This window comes from Camelus bactrianus, chromosome 8 (genome assembly GCF_048773025.1).
Source record: "Camelus bactrianus isolate YW-2024 breed Bactrian camel chromosome 8, ASM4877302v1, whole genome shotgun sequence".
NCBI classification, from domain to species: Eukaryota; Metazoa; Chordata; class Mammalia; order Artiodactyla; family Camelidae; genus Camelus; species Camelus bactrianus.
In genome coordinates, this window is record NC_133546.1 from 45696719 (window position 1) to 45713042 (window position 16324).

At 34.1% G+C, this 16324-nt stretch overlaps 1 protein-coding gene across 1 annotated transcript in view; it reads left to right on the forward strand.

Annotated features, from left to right (window-relative positions):
- OSTM1 (osteoclastogenesis associated transmembrane protein 1) overlaps positions 1-16324 on the forward strand; it is a 31994-nt gene that overhangs the window by 2028 nt on the left and 13642 nt on the right. Inside the window, exon 2 of the mRNA XM_045524544.2 lies at positions 5945-6059. Within this exon, the coding sequence (XP_045380500.2) occupies positions 5945-6059 (115 nt within the window). The remainder of the gene's footprint in view (positions 1-5944; positions 6060-16324) is intronic.

The window sequence follows — 16324 nt, forward strand, 5'->3', positions numbered from 1 at the left end:
CAAAGCTTGGATCTTTTGAGGGAGCAAATGTTTTCCTCATTTGTGTAGATACTGTGGAATTAAGAAGAGGTTAAAAAATTACTCCAAACTCTAGTGGTCCAGTATCATGGGCATCTGTGGGCCAATTATGGGCCAATACATATATGAATTTCCGCATGAATTCTCTACTGACATGGGAGGCTTCCCATTTGGAGTGGCAGAAACTTGCTTCTCCTTTGTGTCTCTCAGATTCTACCAGTGACCTAGGCATCTGGTTTGCCTAACTGTTATGTGAAAGGAACAGGGTAAAGAGATAAAAAGAGGCAGAAGGACCCTTTAACTGATCTGTATTTCCTCTCCAACTCATCATAGACCTTGGTTTTTCCCTCCTCCTTTCCTCAGTAGAGCTGGGTATGGTAACTCAAAAGCATGATTTCTACAGTTCTGAGGTACTTCATGAATTTAGTAGGCTTTTTCAGATTGGTTTGGGAATGGAACCATTATGTGTAATAATGAATCTGTGGAAAAATGTGTCTGAGTTTCTTTGGCGTGAACTTGAAGAAATCAGTTGTTCTCTCTCTCTCTCTCTCTCTCTCTCTCTCTCTCTGTGTGTGTGTGTGTGTGTGTGTGTGTGTGTGTATCAGGGAGTTGGTTCTGGAGAGTAATGTATTTTCTTTGATTCACATAGACTCAGTCTTTCATTTAAATCTATTTAGTTTAGTTAGCTAGCACATGCTATTCTTAAATATTGGGCTAGTAAAAGAATATAGAAGGAAAAGGAGGAAAAGTACAGGCCTCAAACTATCAGTGTAGTTGGGGAAATAAAATAAATCTATATTGAGAAAAGAAAAAATCATCAAAGTGAATGTTATAAATTGTACAATAGGATTTTAGAACAAAAGTGAAGGAGAAGCTGAATTAGAGGAGGGAATAGAGCAAAGTGGGAAAACCTACAAGCAGAATTGTGAACAAGAAATCGTTTCTCACCTCTTTATGGTGAATCCATATCCATGGATTGATTGAGAAAGGAGAGAAGTATAACACGGAGAAAATGAATCAAAAGTAGAAATTAACAAGCTATTTCTGTGATACAGCAATCTAATTTATTTAAATATAATAGAATTATCTGATGAGAATTCTGTTTTCTTGTCACTTTCTCTTGGAATTACTGGGACAAGGACCCCATATAGTTTTATTATCTCAAGGTAAAGAATATAGTAATTAGTGAAACTTGAATAGTGGAATTAATAGATTCTCTCTTACTTACTAAGAGTCATACTTTCTTCTTTTAGTCTAAACTGATAAGGATATGGTTTCCTTGAGTTGTTCAGCATCACCAGAGCAGTTGTCAGCATGCTTTGGCAAACTCCCCCCACCCAATTCTGAATTGCTAATCTCTGTCTTATTCTACTTGGTTTGTTTAAAATTTAAATAGGTAGATAGATAGACATATAGATATGTATATAAATTTATGGAGGTGCTAGTGATTGGGGGTGTGTATCTGGAAAATTCAACATAATTTTAGTGTAGATTAATAAATAAGTTGTTAGGAATATAGGGAGAAAATTGAAACATAGCATAACATAATCTGTCTTTCATTAGAGATCAGAAAATATAAATCTTGTTTATTCATTGAAAAATTATTGATTACCTATTATGTGCAGGGTAGTGGTAGTTACTAGCAATATAGCTGTACATGACCAGAGCATGTAGTCTGGTAGGGAAAAAAGTTATTAAACACATCATCATATAAGTAAGTATTTAATTCAGGTATGCTAAATGTTGCAAAGAAAAAAAACCATAGGTGCTACCAAAGCATATAAAAGGGGTGCTGATCTTGACTAGGGCGAGGGATAGATAGAAATGTCCAGTGATTAAAGCTGACACCTAAAATTTGAGAGAATGTAGGGATAGATAAAAGTGGTCAGTGATTAAAACTGACACCTAAAATTTGAGAGAATGTGTACATGTGAAGAAGTAGCAGGTATGAAGACTCTGAGGCAGGAGTCTGGCATGTTTGAGGACTAGAAAGAACTCAAAGCACTGTGAGCCAAGAGGAGACTAGTGATCTGAGCCTGAAATGCCAGGTCGTCTGGGCCCTGTAGGGTATGTTAAGGGTTTTAGACTTTGATTTTAAACCAGTGTGATGTTACTGAAAGGTTTAATTCTGTGGAATAACATCATCAGATTTGTACTTTATGGCTACATAGGAGAAAATGGAGGGGACAGGGACCAGGGAGGGTGGTGGAAAATTATATGTGAGGAGATGAATTAAGAGAATCTTGCAGTGTTGTGAGGAATGGTAGTGGCTAGGCTATATGGGGGCCATTGTGATGGGGAGAAATAGATAGATTTCAGAGATATTTAGGAGGTAAAATTGACAAGATTTGGTAGTTAATTGAATATGTAGAATGGAGGAAAGGAATGATGATTTCCAGGGTTTTAATAAGAGCAATTTAGTGAATAGTATTGCTGTTTACTTAGATGGAAGGAGGAACCTGTTTGGGGGAAGATCACGAATGAACTTGACTTTGAACTTGTTGATTTTGAGGTGTTTATGAGACAGTTAAGTGGAGATTTTGCCTGTGTGTTTGGATATGTATGTCTACAGATGTGGATTGGAGATAATAAGTTTGGGAGTAGTAGGCTTAAAAGTAGTGTTTGAAACCATGGCATGATGAGTTTGAGTAATAAATGAGAATAAGTAAGAAATGCTGAGAGTTGAACATTTGGGTAGAGGATAAAGTACCAAAGGAGGCTGAGAAGGAAAAGTCAGAGAGATTAAGAAAAATCAGAAGAGTAGGCTGTCCTGTAAATCAGGAAAAAGGGAAGGGGTGGTCATTTTTGTCAGATTTTACTGAGAGGACTGAAAGTGCATCTGTCAAATCAACATTGTTGGTGCCATAACAGGAGTGGTTTTGATGGAGTGCTTAGGTATAAGAGTAAGATTAAAATGGATTAAATAGTGAATGGAAGATAAGGAAGTGGGAAGAGTGATCCTATACAACTGCCTAAGAGTTTGGCCTTGAAGAAGAGATAAGAAAGAGAGGTCACTAAAGAGGAATTGAGACTCAGGGATTTTCATTAATTTCTTTCTGTTCCTTTGTCCCTCCATCTCTCTCTTTTCCCTTCTTCCTTTCTTAAAGTGGGAAGACCTGAACATGTTTAAATGCTGATGGGAAGGATCCTATAAGGAGAGTGAAGATACAGGAGACAGTGGGAAAGTAAACAAGGTCAATTTCCTGAAAAGACAGTAGATGGGATCTAAGGCATCCACAGAGAGAGATGAGCCTTTCACAGGGGCAGGCACATTCTGCACTCTAATGGGAGGGTAGAAAGAGAGGTTGGGTGTAGAGGTAGACAGGTCAGAGTTTTAGCTTGATGGCACCTGTTTTCAGTGTCAGCTAGGAGACTAGATCTTCACTTGAGAGTAAAGAGTGAGATGGATATCAGAGTTTCCAGGAGAGTAGAGAAGATTGCAATAGTGGTTTTAAAGAGGGGAGACTGAGCAGATAGGAAAGTGAGGAGTACAGTTTGGGATTATAGGTTTATCATGGAAATAATCTGCTTGGTTGTTTGCTTTTTGCCACACAGGCATGCTGAAAGTGGATAGTTGCATTGATGGTAGTTAGAGTTCTGCTGAATGGTTATGACAGATTTGAGTATTAAGCATTTTAAATATAAATCAAAGGCCAATGTTGCTTTGTCATGTGCTAGGTGTTGGGAATATAAAGGTAGAAGACAATGTTTTTGTCCTAAAGGAATGTTTGTCCAGACGAGGAACCTAGACATATATAGGTGAATATCATGTTTTAAGAAACTGAGCTTCAGAGTGATTAAGTAATTTATCCAAGGCCATGCAGTGAAAGAGGCTGAGTTTGAATCCAGAAGGATACTACCACCTATTTTATAGAGTTGTTACAAGGTTTAAATGAGTTATACATTTGGAGCATTTAGAACCATTAAGTATCCAACAGTATATCATCATCATTGGGATTATTCATCACTTCCCTTCCGTTCCCACTGTTGCCACTGTCTTCTCATAAATACCTGAACTATAGAAACAGTCTAATTAGTCTCCCCACCTCCTCACCCTACATATTGTGATCTAGACGTATGTTCTACAAACTCTGCTCTTCATGGCACCTTCCTCAAAAATCTTCAAAAGTTTCCCTAACTTCTCCCTCTGCTGCCTCTACTCTCACAGGGGCACCTTCCATTGGCCTACTGAATACTCCCTGAATACCACATAATCATTCCTACTTTCACCTTTTGATCATTTTATTTTCCCCATTTTAGAACCCTCTTCCCTTTCTCAGTATAGGGCTTAGTTCGAATCCTGCTTCCTTCATGAGCTCTTTCCTAATTGCTCCCAACCACACTGATGTCTTCCTCAACTGAACTTTTCCACACATTGACCACTCATACAGGCTATTCTGTATTGATTTTTTAAATAGCCAATCATCCATCTAGGAAGAGTCAATTTAAGTAACTGGTTACACTTAGCCAACTACACCCACTTAGAGCACTTCTTGTTGGCAACAGGTAACTATGTAAAATAGCATGTATCAATTACTTACTAGGTGCCAGATATACTGCTAAGTGATTAATGTATGTTATTTTATTTAATACAATACTTATAGGACTCATGATTATGAAACTGAGTCTCACAGAGGTTACCTCAGCTGCCCAAGATTACCAGCTAGTAATCCAGGCTTGTCTGACTCTTTAGGCCATGCTCTATTTTAATCTGGTGGGTAAATGATCACAAAACACATTGTTTCATCTTCTGTGAAATTTTCTTCTATGGCTGATATTGCTCTTGAAAGCAGTTCCAAGAAAAGGGCTTTTAAATGTTTTGTTCAATTCACTATTTTAAAAGCAAGTATTCATTTGGATGCATCTTTTAATGAGATAACAAAACTAAGCCACAGAAAGGGTAATCATTCCAAAACGATCATCAGAGATATTTTAAAGCCAGAATTCTGCTGTTAAGCCCTCCTTCCCTCTTTTCTCACCCTACATGGCTGATTAGTTCTTTTCTAGAGTTATCACTTTCTCTTATTACTCATCACACTAATTCCTTATCAGTATGTCTCTGGGGGAGGTTCTTGAAGTCCCAGTATTGTTGGCATTTCCATACACTTTTTTGTATCCTTCAAACTGCAGGATTCTTATAATACCTAGTAAATAGTAGGAGTTAAATAACTTTGAAAGAATGAAGGTATAGCAGAACTTAGTTCCTTGCTTGGCAAAAGGGAAAGGAAATATATAAGAATCCAGTAATTTAGGGACTTGAATTTATTATTTTCATAGTGTGAGTTTCATTATTAAAGTGATCTATGGAAAGCATATTCTATATGGGTACAAACTATTTGGGTACAAACTGGATGTGTCACGTTTTCTTGTGGATTGTAAGATTTTGAGCCAAAAATTGTCCAGAAGATGAAACAATGTTTTGTGATCATTTACCCACCAGATTTTTATTAAATGTGTAAATAATATATATTAATTGCAGGAAAATTTAGACAGTGTAAAAAAGGCAAAAAAGAAAATAAAAATAACTGTATTTCCATTTTCCAGAAATAACTACTGCTACATTTCAGGGAATAGTTTTCCAGAATTTTTCCTGTGCTTAAAAAGGAAGAAATATGACATGTGGGCCTAAGTAGTTGAGATTGTACCACAGAAGCAAGAACTTACTTGTTTAAGAAGCAAAGATTTTCTTCCCTTGCAAGTGAACCTGGTGCCAATAAATGTTAGCTGCTATTTTTTTATTACAGTTATTATTGTTAATGACATCATTGTCTGACTATGTCAAACAAAATGTTAAAATGCTTATAACAAATATTTTAAGTAGTTTTATAAGGTTTTTTTTTTTTTTGCCTCAAGTTGTTTGGGAAGTCTAAAAAAATACTCAGGTTGTCTTTTTCTTTCCTCTCTTTTTTTTTTTTTTTTGTTACAGAATTCTTCAGAGAGTCTTAGTTGTGCCAGAAGTCTCTTAATGGCAGATAGAGTGCAAATAGTTGTGATTCTGTCTGAGTTTTTCAATTCCACATGGCAGAAGGCAAATTGTGCAAGTAAGTAATTCCTTCATTTTCATGTTACTGTTACGGTTCAACAGTATAGATGTCAGTTTTGATTTTATGAATTTTCACATCTTTGCACATTTTGAATACTTTTTATTACTAAGTTTAAATGAACTGTGATTAGCATCATGGTTTATTAGTGAGAACTATTTGGGCAAATACTGAAACCCAGAAATATGTAGCAGTTAACAGTGAGCTTTGCAGTCAGACAAATCTGGGTTATATTCTAAGCTCTGCCACGCATTAGCCCTATCCTACTCCTGTCAGACCTTGGGCATATAATTTTGCCTCTTGGAGCTTCAGTTTCCTCATCTATAAATTGGTGGTAATAATGGAATCTACCTTATATGATTGTCTTGAGGATTAAATGAAATAAATTGTGTAAAGCACTTAGCTCAGTACCTGGCATATAGTTAATGTTTAAGGAATGTTAACTGCTTAATATAATAATAAATATGTTTATAATAACTAATCAGATGGTGGTAGGAGGAGGTGATAACATCTGTTCTGCCAGTTTTATAGGTTTGTAAATATTTATATAATAAAATGAGGTCGATTTTCAGGCATTCTTTGGAAAAATTAAAATCACCATTTCAATTCGTAAGTATTTTGAACACTAACCATGTACTCGGAAGTTTTTGTTTTCCAAACCTTATAATTTAGCAAGTTATAGTTATAGTATAACCGAAGGCAGGCAAATAAATGCTATAATAAATTTATAGAGTCTTTGGGGAAGTAGAAAATAAACCAAATTCAAGAGGATTTGAAATGACTTCCTGGAGGAGGTACCCTTTGATCCTACACCTTTATGGTTGGGCATGATTTCAGTAAGTAGAGATGAGAGGAAGGACACTGCAGATAGAGAGACATCATGGACAGAGGCACAGAGCTACCTCATAAAAGAGTAGTAGACATTACAGAATCCTGGCAGCTCAATGGAAGATAAAGTTAGGAAGGGAAAGTAGGACCTTGACCTATATAGTAGTTTATCACTTATGCCAACATTCTTCATACTGCTTAGAATACCAGCATATTATTAAGAAAAGATTATATACTATAGTATTTTGGGAATTTACAATGCACTTGGAATATTAAAGGCAGTGAGAAGGAAAACTTTTTAGCCATCATTTAACCTAGCGCTTTCCAAGCTTTTTTTTTTTTTTTTGAACTGCAGAAACCCCCTTTTTTTCATGGAACCCCATTGAAAGAGGAAGAGGGAGACCAGCGAGGAAATTATTACGATAGTTTAGGCAAGAAGCAAAGAAAACATGAAGTAGGGTATGGGCAATGGAAATAGAAAGGACAGAGAGAATAAAAATTTGTGTACCTGTAAGTCATTAAGGAGCTTAACTTTTCTGAGGACTTGTCTTTTTGTTTAGTTCATATGAAGAGAAGATGTAAATGGAAAAAAAGACTCCCTGCTAAGTTTCTTTTCCTTTGTAATATACCATGGATATTGAATATTGGCTCTTTTAAATATGTCTCTATTAATTCAAATTTTCTTGTAATTTGAACAGAGGCTTGGCTGACAGCTAACTTTTTTAAAAGCAAAATCTTTACTTTTTTGAATAAAACTTTTTAGTATAAATATGATTGAGCAGAATTTGCTTAGCTTAAACAGGAGAGCTGTTTTTAAGTATTCTTAAGTCCTTTAGAAAAATCCATTGATATAGAAAAAAATGTTAATTACAAATAACTTAAAATTAATTAATTAGAGTAAATATGTTATATATGGGGGTTCACTTCTTTTGACTGATGTGACTTAATTTATATACTTGAGATGTAAGGCATCTTTTCTTTAAAAGATTTTGTAATGAATTTCTTGATGCAAAGTATCTTTCTTCTCCAGTTAGTTTTTTTAAAAAAAGGAAAAAAATAAAAAGGAAAGGAAATATTTTGCTGCATATTTACTCAGTGTGGTAGGTATAAAACTCTTTAGAATAAATTCTTGAGGTACCTTTGTTTTTCTGTGAGGCATCCAATCTTGAAAATATTTCTTGATTGAACTTCTGAACAACAAATGAAATGTTTACTTCCTAGTTAAAATTAATTAGGCCAAAACATATGGCCAAGCAAGGTACAGAAAAGTATGAAATCTTTTGGGGAATTAGATAGCTGAGTGGGCAGGAAAGAAAGGCTCAGTTTTCATTCTACTTACATTTGTACCCTTTGGATTGTATATCATATACCTTTAGTACCTATTTAAAAATACATAAAATTTTAAAAAATTTAACAGAATGTTCAAATCTGTGGTATTTATATGTTAGATATAATCAGGGAGATTGACTATTTTCTTTTCCCAGATTACATGTTAAAAAAAATTATCTTCCATTCACTGTTTCATTCACATTTAAAATTCATCATAATGTATATTCTCTATTTTACATGGAAATAAAGTAGTTTTATAAATCTGTACTCCTCAGCAGTTTTCCCTTGTGCATTCTAAAATAATCATCTTGCCTAGAATTGAATAATCTTTACCAAATTACCTGGAAATACTTCTTTTTTAAAAAAAAATGTTTTATTGAAGTGTAGTTGATTTACAATATTGGTTTCAGGTGTACAGCAAAGCAATTCAGTTATACATATACATGTATATATATATATTTTTTCAGATTCTTTTCCATTATATGTTATTGCAAGAAATTGAGTATAGTTCCCTGTGCTATACAGTAGGTTCTTGGAAATAAGTTCTAATTATGTTCTCTGCAAATCTATTTAATAAAGATAGTATGAACATTTTCTGAAAAGTTTTAAGAATTGTTCAAAAACTTAACAATTTCTACCCAAATTTAATAAAGCATTCTTACTTGAGCAACATTGTCTTCTCTTACAAAGTAGTGAGAAATGAATTTTGAAGGAAGGGAAAATGAGCTAAAGAAGATGAGTAACAAGTCAGCAGTTAAATAAAATAGTATTTCTCAACTCCATGGCCTGTGCCTCATTGAATTTCACACTAAGCCCTGTGAGGTAAAATGAGGGCTCACAGAAGGTAAATGAACTGTAGGTCAAGAATCTAGAACTAAATTCAAAAGGCTTTAAGACTGTTCATTTGAATAGACAGTGTTCATGAATTAAGGCCTAATTTTATTCCTAAAATGCTATTTGAAGGGGGGAGTGTATATGGGTCAGTGGTAGAGTGCATGCTTAGCATGCACAAGGTCCTGAGTTCAATCCCCAGTACCTCTATTTTAAAAAACAAATAAAAAAACCAAAATCTAATTACCTTCCCCCAAAAAGAAACAAACAAAAAATTTTAAAAATTAAATGCTATTTGACAAATCCATTGCACAGTCTCCATTTTAAGAAATATAAATAAACTTTAATTAGCCCTAATACAAAATTTAATATGTATGCTATATACATGTTTGACGTTATGGAAAACCTAGTCTTTTACTAAAAATATAAATATAAAATATTCCTTTTTTCTAGAGACCTATCAATACTAAATAAAATTAAAACTAGATAATGTGAAAAAGAGGTTTTTAATAGAGATGCACATTTTCTAATGTTAATCTCAGCCATGATCAGGAATCAGGCATCAGGTTCAGAGACAGTCTCTAGCAACCAGATCTTTTAAACCATTTATTTCATGGGATCCTCACTCTTTTATTTTCTTAATAAATGATGCTGAAGTTGTCTCTTTACCTTGTACTTAAAAGAAAATCCATTTCCTACCTATCCAGTCATAGTTTTTAAAAAATCCTTGGCCTTTAGAAACAGATAAAAGAGTGAATACAAAGGATTAATTAATAAACTGGAAAATGACAATCATATCACACTGTTATTTTAAGTGAATTTGTGCCTGATCAGAAATTTGCCTAGGATGTTGTCATTTTGTATTGTAGGAGACCAGAATATGCTATCCCAAAATAGGCCTCTTTGGCGTAAGGATTATTTTGAGCTGATTATTTTGAGAAACAGGAGACACAGGAGAAGCTCTGAAATAACCAGAGTAGAAATAACCATTTTGTAAGGGAAATTTATATTTATAAAGGAAATCTCCATTTGTAAGTCTCCTTTGTACCAGAAAGAAAAGAATGGGTCTAAATCACAAGAGAATCCTGTAAATGGAGAAGGCAGGGACATAAATCTGCATCACCTTATACTTATTTACTATGCTTTTCCTAGTCACTTCCCCATAACTGGCCTCCCCGACACCCTTCTTTCTTTGTTTTTAGTTGAAGATGGAACTTAAGCCTGAATTCTAAGCCACCTCTTTGAGTTACTCAATTTCCCTTTGTATCTTGGATGTATTCCATGTATACAAGTTAATAAACTTCTGTTTGTTTTTCTCGTATTGATGTGTCTTTTGTTCAGTGGCCCCAGCTAAAAACTTAGAAGGGTAGAGGGAAAATTATTTTTCCTCCCCTACAGTATATGCATGAAAATCACAATATAAATATTTTTTAAAATCTGGATTATTTGCCTTTACATAAACATAAAAAAAGACTTTTTTTTAAACATAAAAAAAGACTGATCAGTTTTCTCAGAACTTGTGAAAACTTGTTAAATACAAACCATAATGCTTTTGTCTCAGTTAACTTTTTGTGCTGATCTAGTTATTAAATTTGCAAATACAGAGCTAAGTGATTACAGCAATAGAGATCTTTAATGGTAAATAAAATGGAACCTATTCATTCTGGCACCTAAAAGATAAAATGAGAAGGAAAATAATCACAAAGGAAGAACAAAAACTACTGATGTGTTTTAAAAATTTGTTTTTTAACTGATACTTAAACCAATATGTGATCCATTTTTAGGAGAATATCTTCCAATATAAAATAACTTTTCCTTTTTCATCCTCTGGTCTAGAAAATGCAAAACTATAATTATATAGTTTTTAAATCTTTTAAAGTGAATTTAAGGGGCTATTAGAATTTTTAATATTATTAAAAATATTAACGCTAAAACATTGCTTAAAAGATTATTATTAAAATTAATACATTGCCAAAAATCACCTTTCCTTTCTACTTAATCCAGCTGTGAATTGGCACCCAGGCTTTGCAGTTATTAGTTGATGAGAGGAAGGCTAGAAACTCAATAAAAGAGAGTGCCATCCATTACTACTACTATCTATTTTATCTTTAGAATTTCTGTGTCTTTGAATCATATTAGTCTTGGTAGGAAGTGGGTTTTTGGAAACTGATAGAAACTGAAGAGGAATATTAAGAGCAAAACTCTTCCAATTCACATTACAGATAACATAGAAACTAATTCTTGTGGAGAATGACTGCTAAGAAGTAAAGAAAATGTATCAAGGATTTTTTCTGTACACAATTTAAAAGCTGGTATCAGAAGTGTATTGTTGAGGGAGTGAGGGTGTAGCTCAGTTAGTGGAGCACATGCTGAGCATGCCAGAGATACTTGGTTTGATTCCCAGTACCTCCATTTGAAAAAGAAATGAAAATGAAAGAAGTGTATTATTCACATAGGGATAGCCCATTTATTGAGATGTTGCTTAGTTATCTTATGCACATGACAGCTGAATAATTTGTAGAGTGACCAGATTTGATGTGACTCTGAATTGTTTTATAGTAAAGCATTTGGTTCTTTGTTTTTGAGATATCTCAATATTGACATATAACTGTGTAAATTTAAAGTGTGCAATGCATTGATTTGATACACTTATAAATTGCAAAATGATTACTACCATAGTATTAGGTAACACCACCATCATATCATATAATTACCTTTTTGTGTATATGTGTGATGAGAACACTTAAAATTTATTCTTTTAGCAACTTTCAAGTATATAATACACTAACTAACTAACTAAAATGACCATACTGTACATTAGATCCTCAGAACTTAACTCATCTTGCAACTGGATGTTTGTACCCTTTGACCAACATCTTCCCATTTCTGCCCCCTACCTCCCACCCCACCCCAGCCTTTGGCAGTCACCATTCTACTGTTTCTATGAGTTCAGCTCATAGCTCATTATACATGCAGGGATTTACTTCTGGACTCTCCGTTTTGTTCTGTTGGTCTCCTTTCCTCTGACAGAAGATCCTCTGTAGTTGATGAAACTCCTGGAGAAGGGATTTATGACAATTGTGTTTCTTTTGTCTTCAGGCAGTTAAGGGGAATTCACAGAAAACCTCTCTGCATTTTTTGTTTCCCAAGTGCCTTCAAACTCAAAATAATTCTTATGGCAAAGAAGTGTATTTTAAAAAGATATATTCTGCCACTTTTTACTTTTTATGCCCTGATTCTTTAAAAACCAATAATAAAACTTAATAGTTAACTAGAAGATCAGTTAATCAGAATCTATCTTTTTGATATTTTATCTAAGTGGTAACATACTAAGTGTTAGACTCACTTATTTGTATCTTATAATTTAAAATGTTCTAGTTTTCATACTTGCTAAATTAATTTTGTTGAGATGTTGAGTTCCCATCATTTATATGTGTCTTCTGAAGCTTGCTCTATTTTTCAGAAATTGGTGATTATCTCTGTTGTTTTCTATAAAACTAGTTTTGATGCTGGAGAGGGTGTGGAGAAAAAGGAACCCTCTTACACTGTTGGCGGGAATGTAAATTGGGACAGCCACTACGGAAGACAGTATGGAGGTTCCTTAAAAAAGTAAAAATAGACTTACCATATGATCCAGCAATCACAATCCTGGGCAGATATCCAGAGAAAGTTATAATTCAAAAAGACACATGCACCCCAATATTCATAACAGCACTATTTACAATAGCCAAGACAAGGAAACAACCTAAATGCCCATCAACAGATGACTGGATAAAGAAGTTGTGGAATATATATATATATATATATATATATATATATATATGGTGGAATATTACTTAGCCATAAAAAGAATGAAATAATACTATTTGCAGCAACATGGATGGACCTGGAGATTATCATATTAAGTGAACTAAGATAGACAAAGAAAGGCAAATATTATATCACTTATATGTGGAATCTAAAAAAAAATGATACAAATCTTATTTACAAACCAAAAATAGACTCATGGAGGTGGAAAGCAAACTATGGTTACCAAAGGGGAAGGGGTGGGAGAGGGATAAATCAGGAGTTTGGGATTAACAGACACACATTACTATATGTAAAAAATAGACAAACAACAAGGACCTACTGTATAGCACAAGGAGCTATAATCAATTTCTTATAATAACATATAATGGATAAGAATCTGAAAAAAAAGTATGTATATGTATAACTGAATTGTGTTATTATACACCTGAAATGAACACTGTAAATCAACTACACTTCAATAAAAAACAAAATCAAAAAATACCTATTTTTTAAAAACAGCAGAGATCCTTATATAAACTCCTAGTAGATGCCAAATACTTTATCTAAAGATTCATAATTCCTGTTATGATAATCTAGTAGTTTTCTGTATAAGGTCTTAACTTGAATCCTTAACACCTTTAAGAATGCCTCTTGAGCAGATGCTTGAACCCTCACTGAGAAAAGCTATGCTAATCTGTCCTTGATGAGGCTACATTGATTATCTGAGATGAGGAAAATTCATAATGACCACTTCACTTAGAGCTTATAGGAAGCTGTATTATTACTAATATTTCTTAACTTACTAATTTCTAAAATATATAGCTTCTCACTGCCTATAACCTTATGCTCCCAATTCCTGCAAAAAGATAAAAGAGGAATTTTACTAGAGTTCCTTTGTTTTAAATCAGAAAGTCAGGACTCTTTAATAATGCAGACATTTAAAATCCCATTATAGAAGTGAGCTCCTTTGTGCTTTATAATATCACTGTCTAATGATCACTGAAAAAAATGTTGATGGTGTTGCATTAATGCAGTACTTAATAAGATGACCAGTCTATATTAGCTTTTAGTTTAATATTCTAATTATTTCAAGTGAAAAAGAATGGCTGTTAGTAAAATAGAAGAGATTAAGTTCTTTGTTGTTCAAAGAAACTTCCTTTATAAATTACTTTTTTCTTTTTCTTTTTTTCATTATTTTGTATATTACTTTTTTATAAAGAAATTATTTCATACTTTGCATAGAATAAATTATCATTGCTCTCTCATATTCATGCCTTATACTATTTCTGTAGGCAGTACAGGGAGACACACATACCCATATTGTGTATGTCAGTAGCCATGACGTGGGTCATTATAACACAGACATATAGTTGCTGTGGATGAAATTGTATTCCCTCTGATTCCTTGCAAAATGTCAACTACAAAAACTGAAAATCTATGTAATCTCATTAGCCCAATATGCTAATATCATGCATATTTGTAACTGTGTTTGTTTTTTTTTATATATACTCTACCTCATGTATAAAAGGATTTGAAGCTACTTTGTGATGATGTTAACCCAGGATTAAGAGAGGCTTTTTTTTTTCTTAAGAATTTAATATGTGAACTTTTCGAAAGCCAAGATAGGTAGTAACATTTTTAAATAGTAAAGAACAAATTATATAATTAAGAGAATACTAAACTGAGGGCCTGGAAAGTATATTTCTTATTTCAGTGCCTTACTAACTGGGTGTGTGATCCTCAGTATGTCACTGTATTTCTCTGGTTGTTTCCTAATTTGTGAAATGATCCCTCAGATTTTTAAATGATAAGGTGAAACAGTCAGAACAGGACTTACATTCTTGAGAAGATAAAGCCGCAGAGAATGTAGAGTATATGAGTTCAGAGAGGGAAAGACTCTTAGAATAAGCTCATCAGCAGGACCCCAGATATACCAGGTGCTGACAAGTTCTACGCTAGGGGGCCCATATAAGAGGGTGAATGGGGCTGAATTCCAGCTTCTGAAGGTCAGAATGCCTTTTTGTAATTAATCTACCCAGACGGGAAGTCCTTTTCTAATTTGCACAAAGGAGTTTTAATGTGCTGGTTTCTGCCCTGTTCGCATCTCAGTTGCCAGCACTAATCAGTTGGTCGTGACCACCTGAATCCTTGCATGGTATAAGAAATCTATGGGTAGTGGAGGGAGGAGTAGTAGCATATATTTGTTGACTCCCTGTATTGAACTTTAATTGTTTAGAGTATAGATGTGAATATTTTATTTAATTTGCAGTGTTTGAAAGTGCAGACTCAGGAATCAGTTTGAGTAGAAATTTCAGGTTTTCACTTACCAGTTTTGTGATCTTGGGCAACTTCCTTAATTCCTCTAAGCTGAGTCTCTTCCTTATTTAGAAGATGGAAATAATGACAGTTTTTGCCTCATAGGATTGTTGTGAGAATTGAGCAAATGAATTTAAAGTACAAGCATAGTGTTTGGAACATAGCAAGTACCCAGTTAATGTTAGCTTTCACTGTAGTGATTGTTGTTTATCATAGCACATGCATATCTCATAATGTGTCATATCCTGGTGTCTACGCTAGGGGAGGGAAAAAATCTTTTTCTCTACTCATTTTACATTCCCTGGCTGGGACTCTCTAATCAGACTGGCCAAAGGCAGAGTAACAAGAGAAAACAAACAAGTTTATTAACATGTGTATTGCAGTTGTTTACATGGGCACACCCAATGATGAGTATCCTGAAAAGACGGTTAGAATTTGGGTTTATATGCCACCTTAGGCTAATTAGAGGAAAAGGAGTTTTGGTCTTCTGGATGGAGGAGGCAAGTTATGGGAAAGTGACCAGGAAAAGTCTGCTAAACATGATTGTTTAATAAGGTTTGTTATATAGATTTAAGTTAGAGCCTTCTCTATTGCCAGGGGTTAGTTGTTAAGAGTCCTCTTTTTTCTTTACCAGAGAGGGAGACATCTTTACAAATGGAAGTTTTCTTTACAAAATAAAAACTTGTGCCCTGTTTTTAGAGCTTTTCCTGAATCTGCTGGTTCTTAAAGGCCTTTAATTCAAAATAACCCCTACGCCAAAGAGGCATATTTTGAGTTGGCATGTTCTGGTATCCTTCACTACCTCTTTAGCCAATCTCTTCTCCATTGATTTTTTTCTATTTGGATTGCTGCCTTTCTCCTGGTTAATTGCCTTAGCCTTCTATCCTGTCTCTCCACTCCCAGTTGAGAGAGATCATATTAGATGGTCCTGAGTGGATATAATATATAGCTATCAATTGAAATTAAGAGGGACAAGAGTGTGGTTGAGTACTGGCAAATAGAAAGTATTTGGAACATCCCTTGTGGAGTAATTGGTAGGGCATGTACAAGAATTGTTTTGTGTCCTAAAGTTGGTTTGAATTGAGTCCCTTCATTATAACTTTAGAATTTTCTGTAATAGTGTCTACAAGGAACTTCTCTACTTGGGAGTTGAGAAAGTTAAGGCTGTCCAG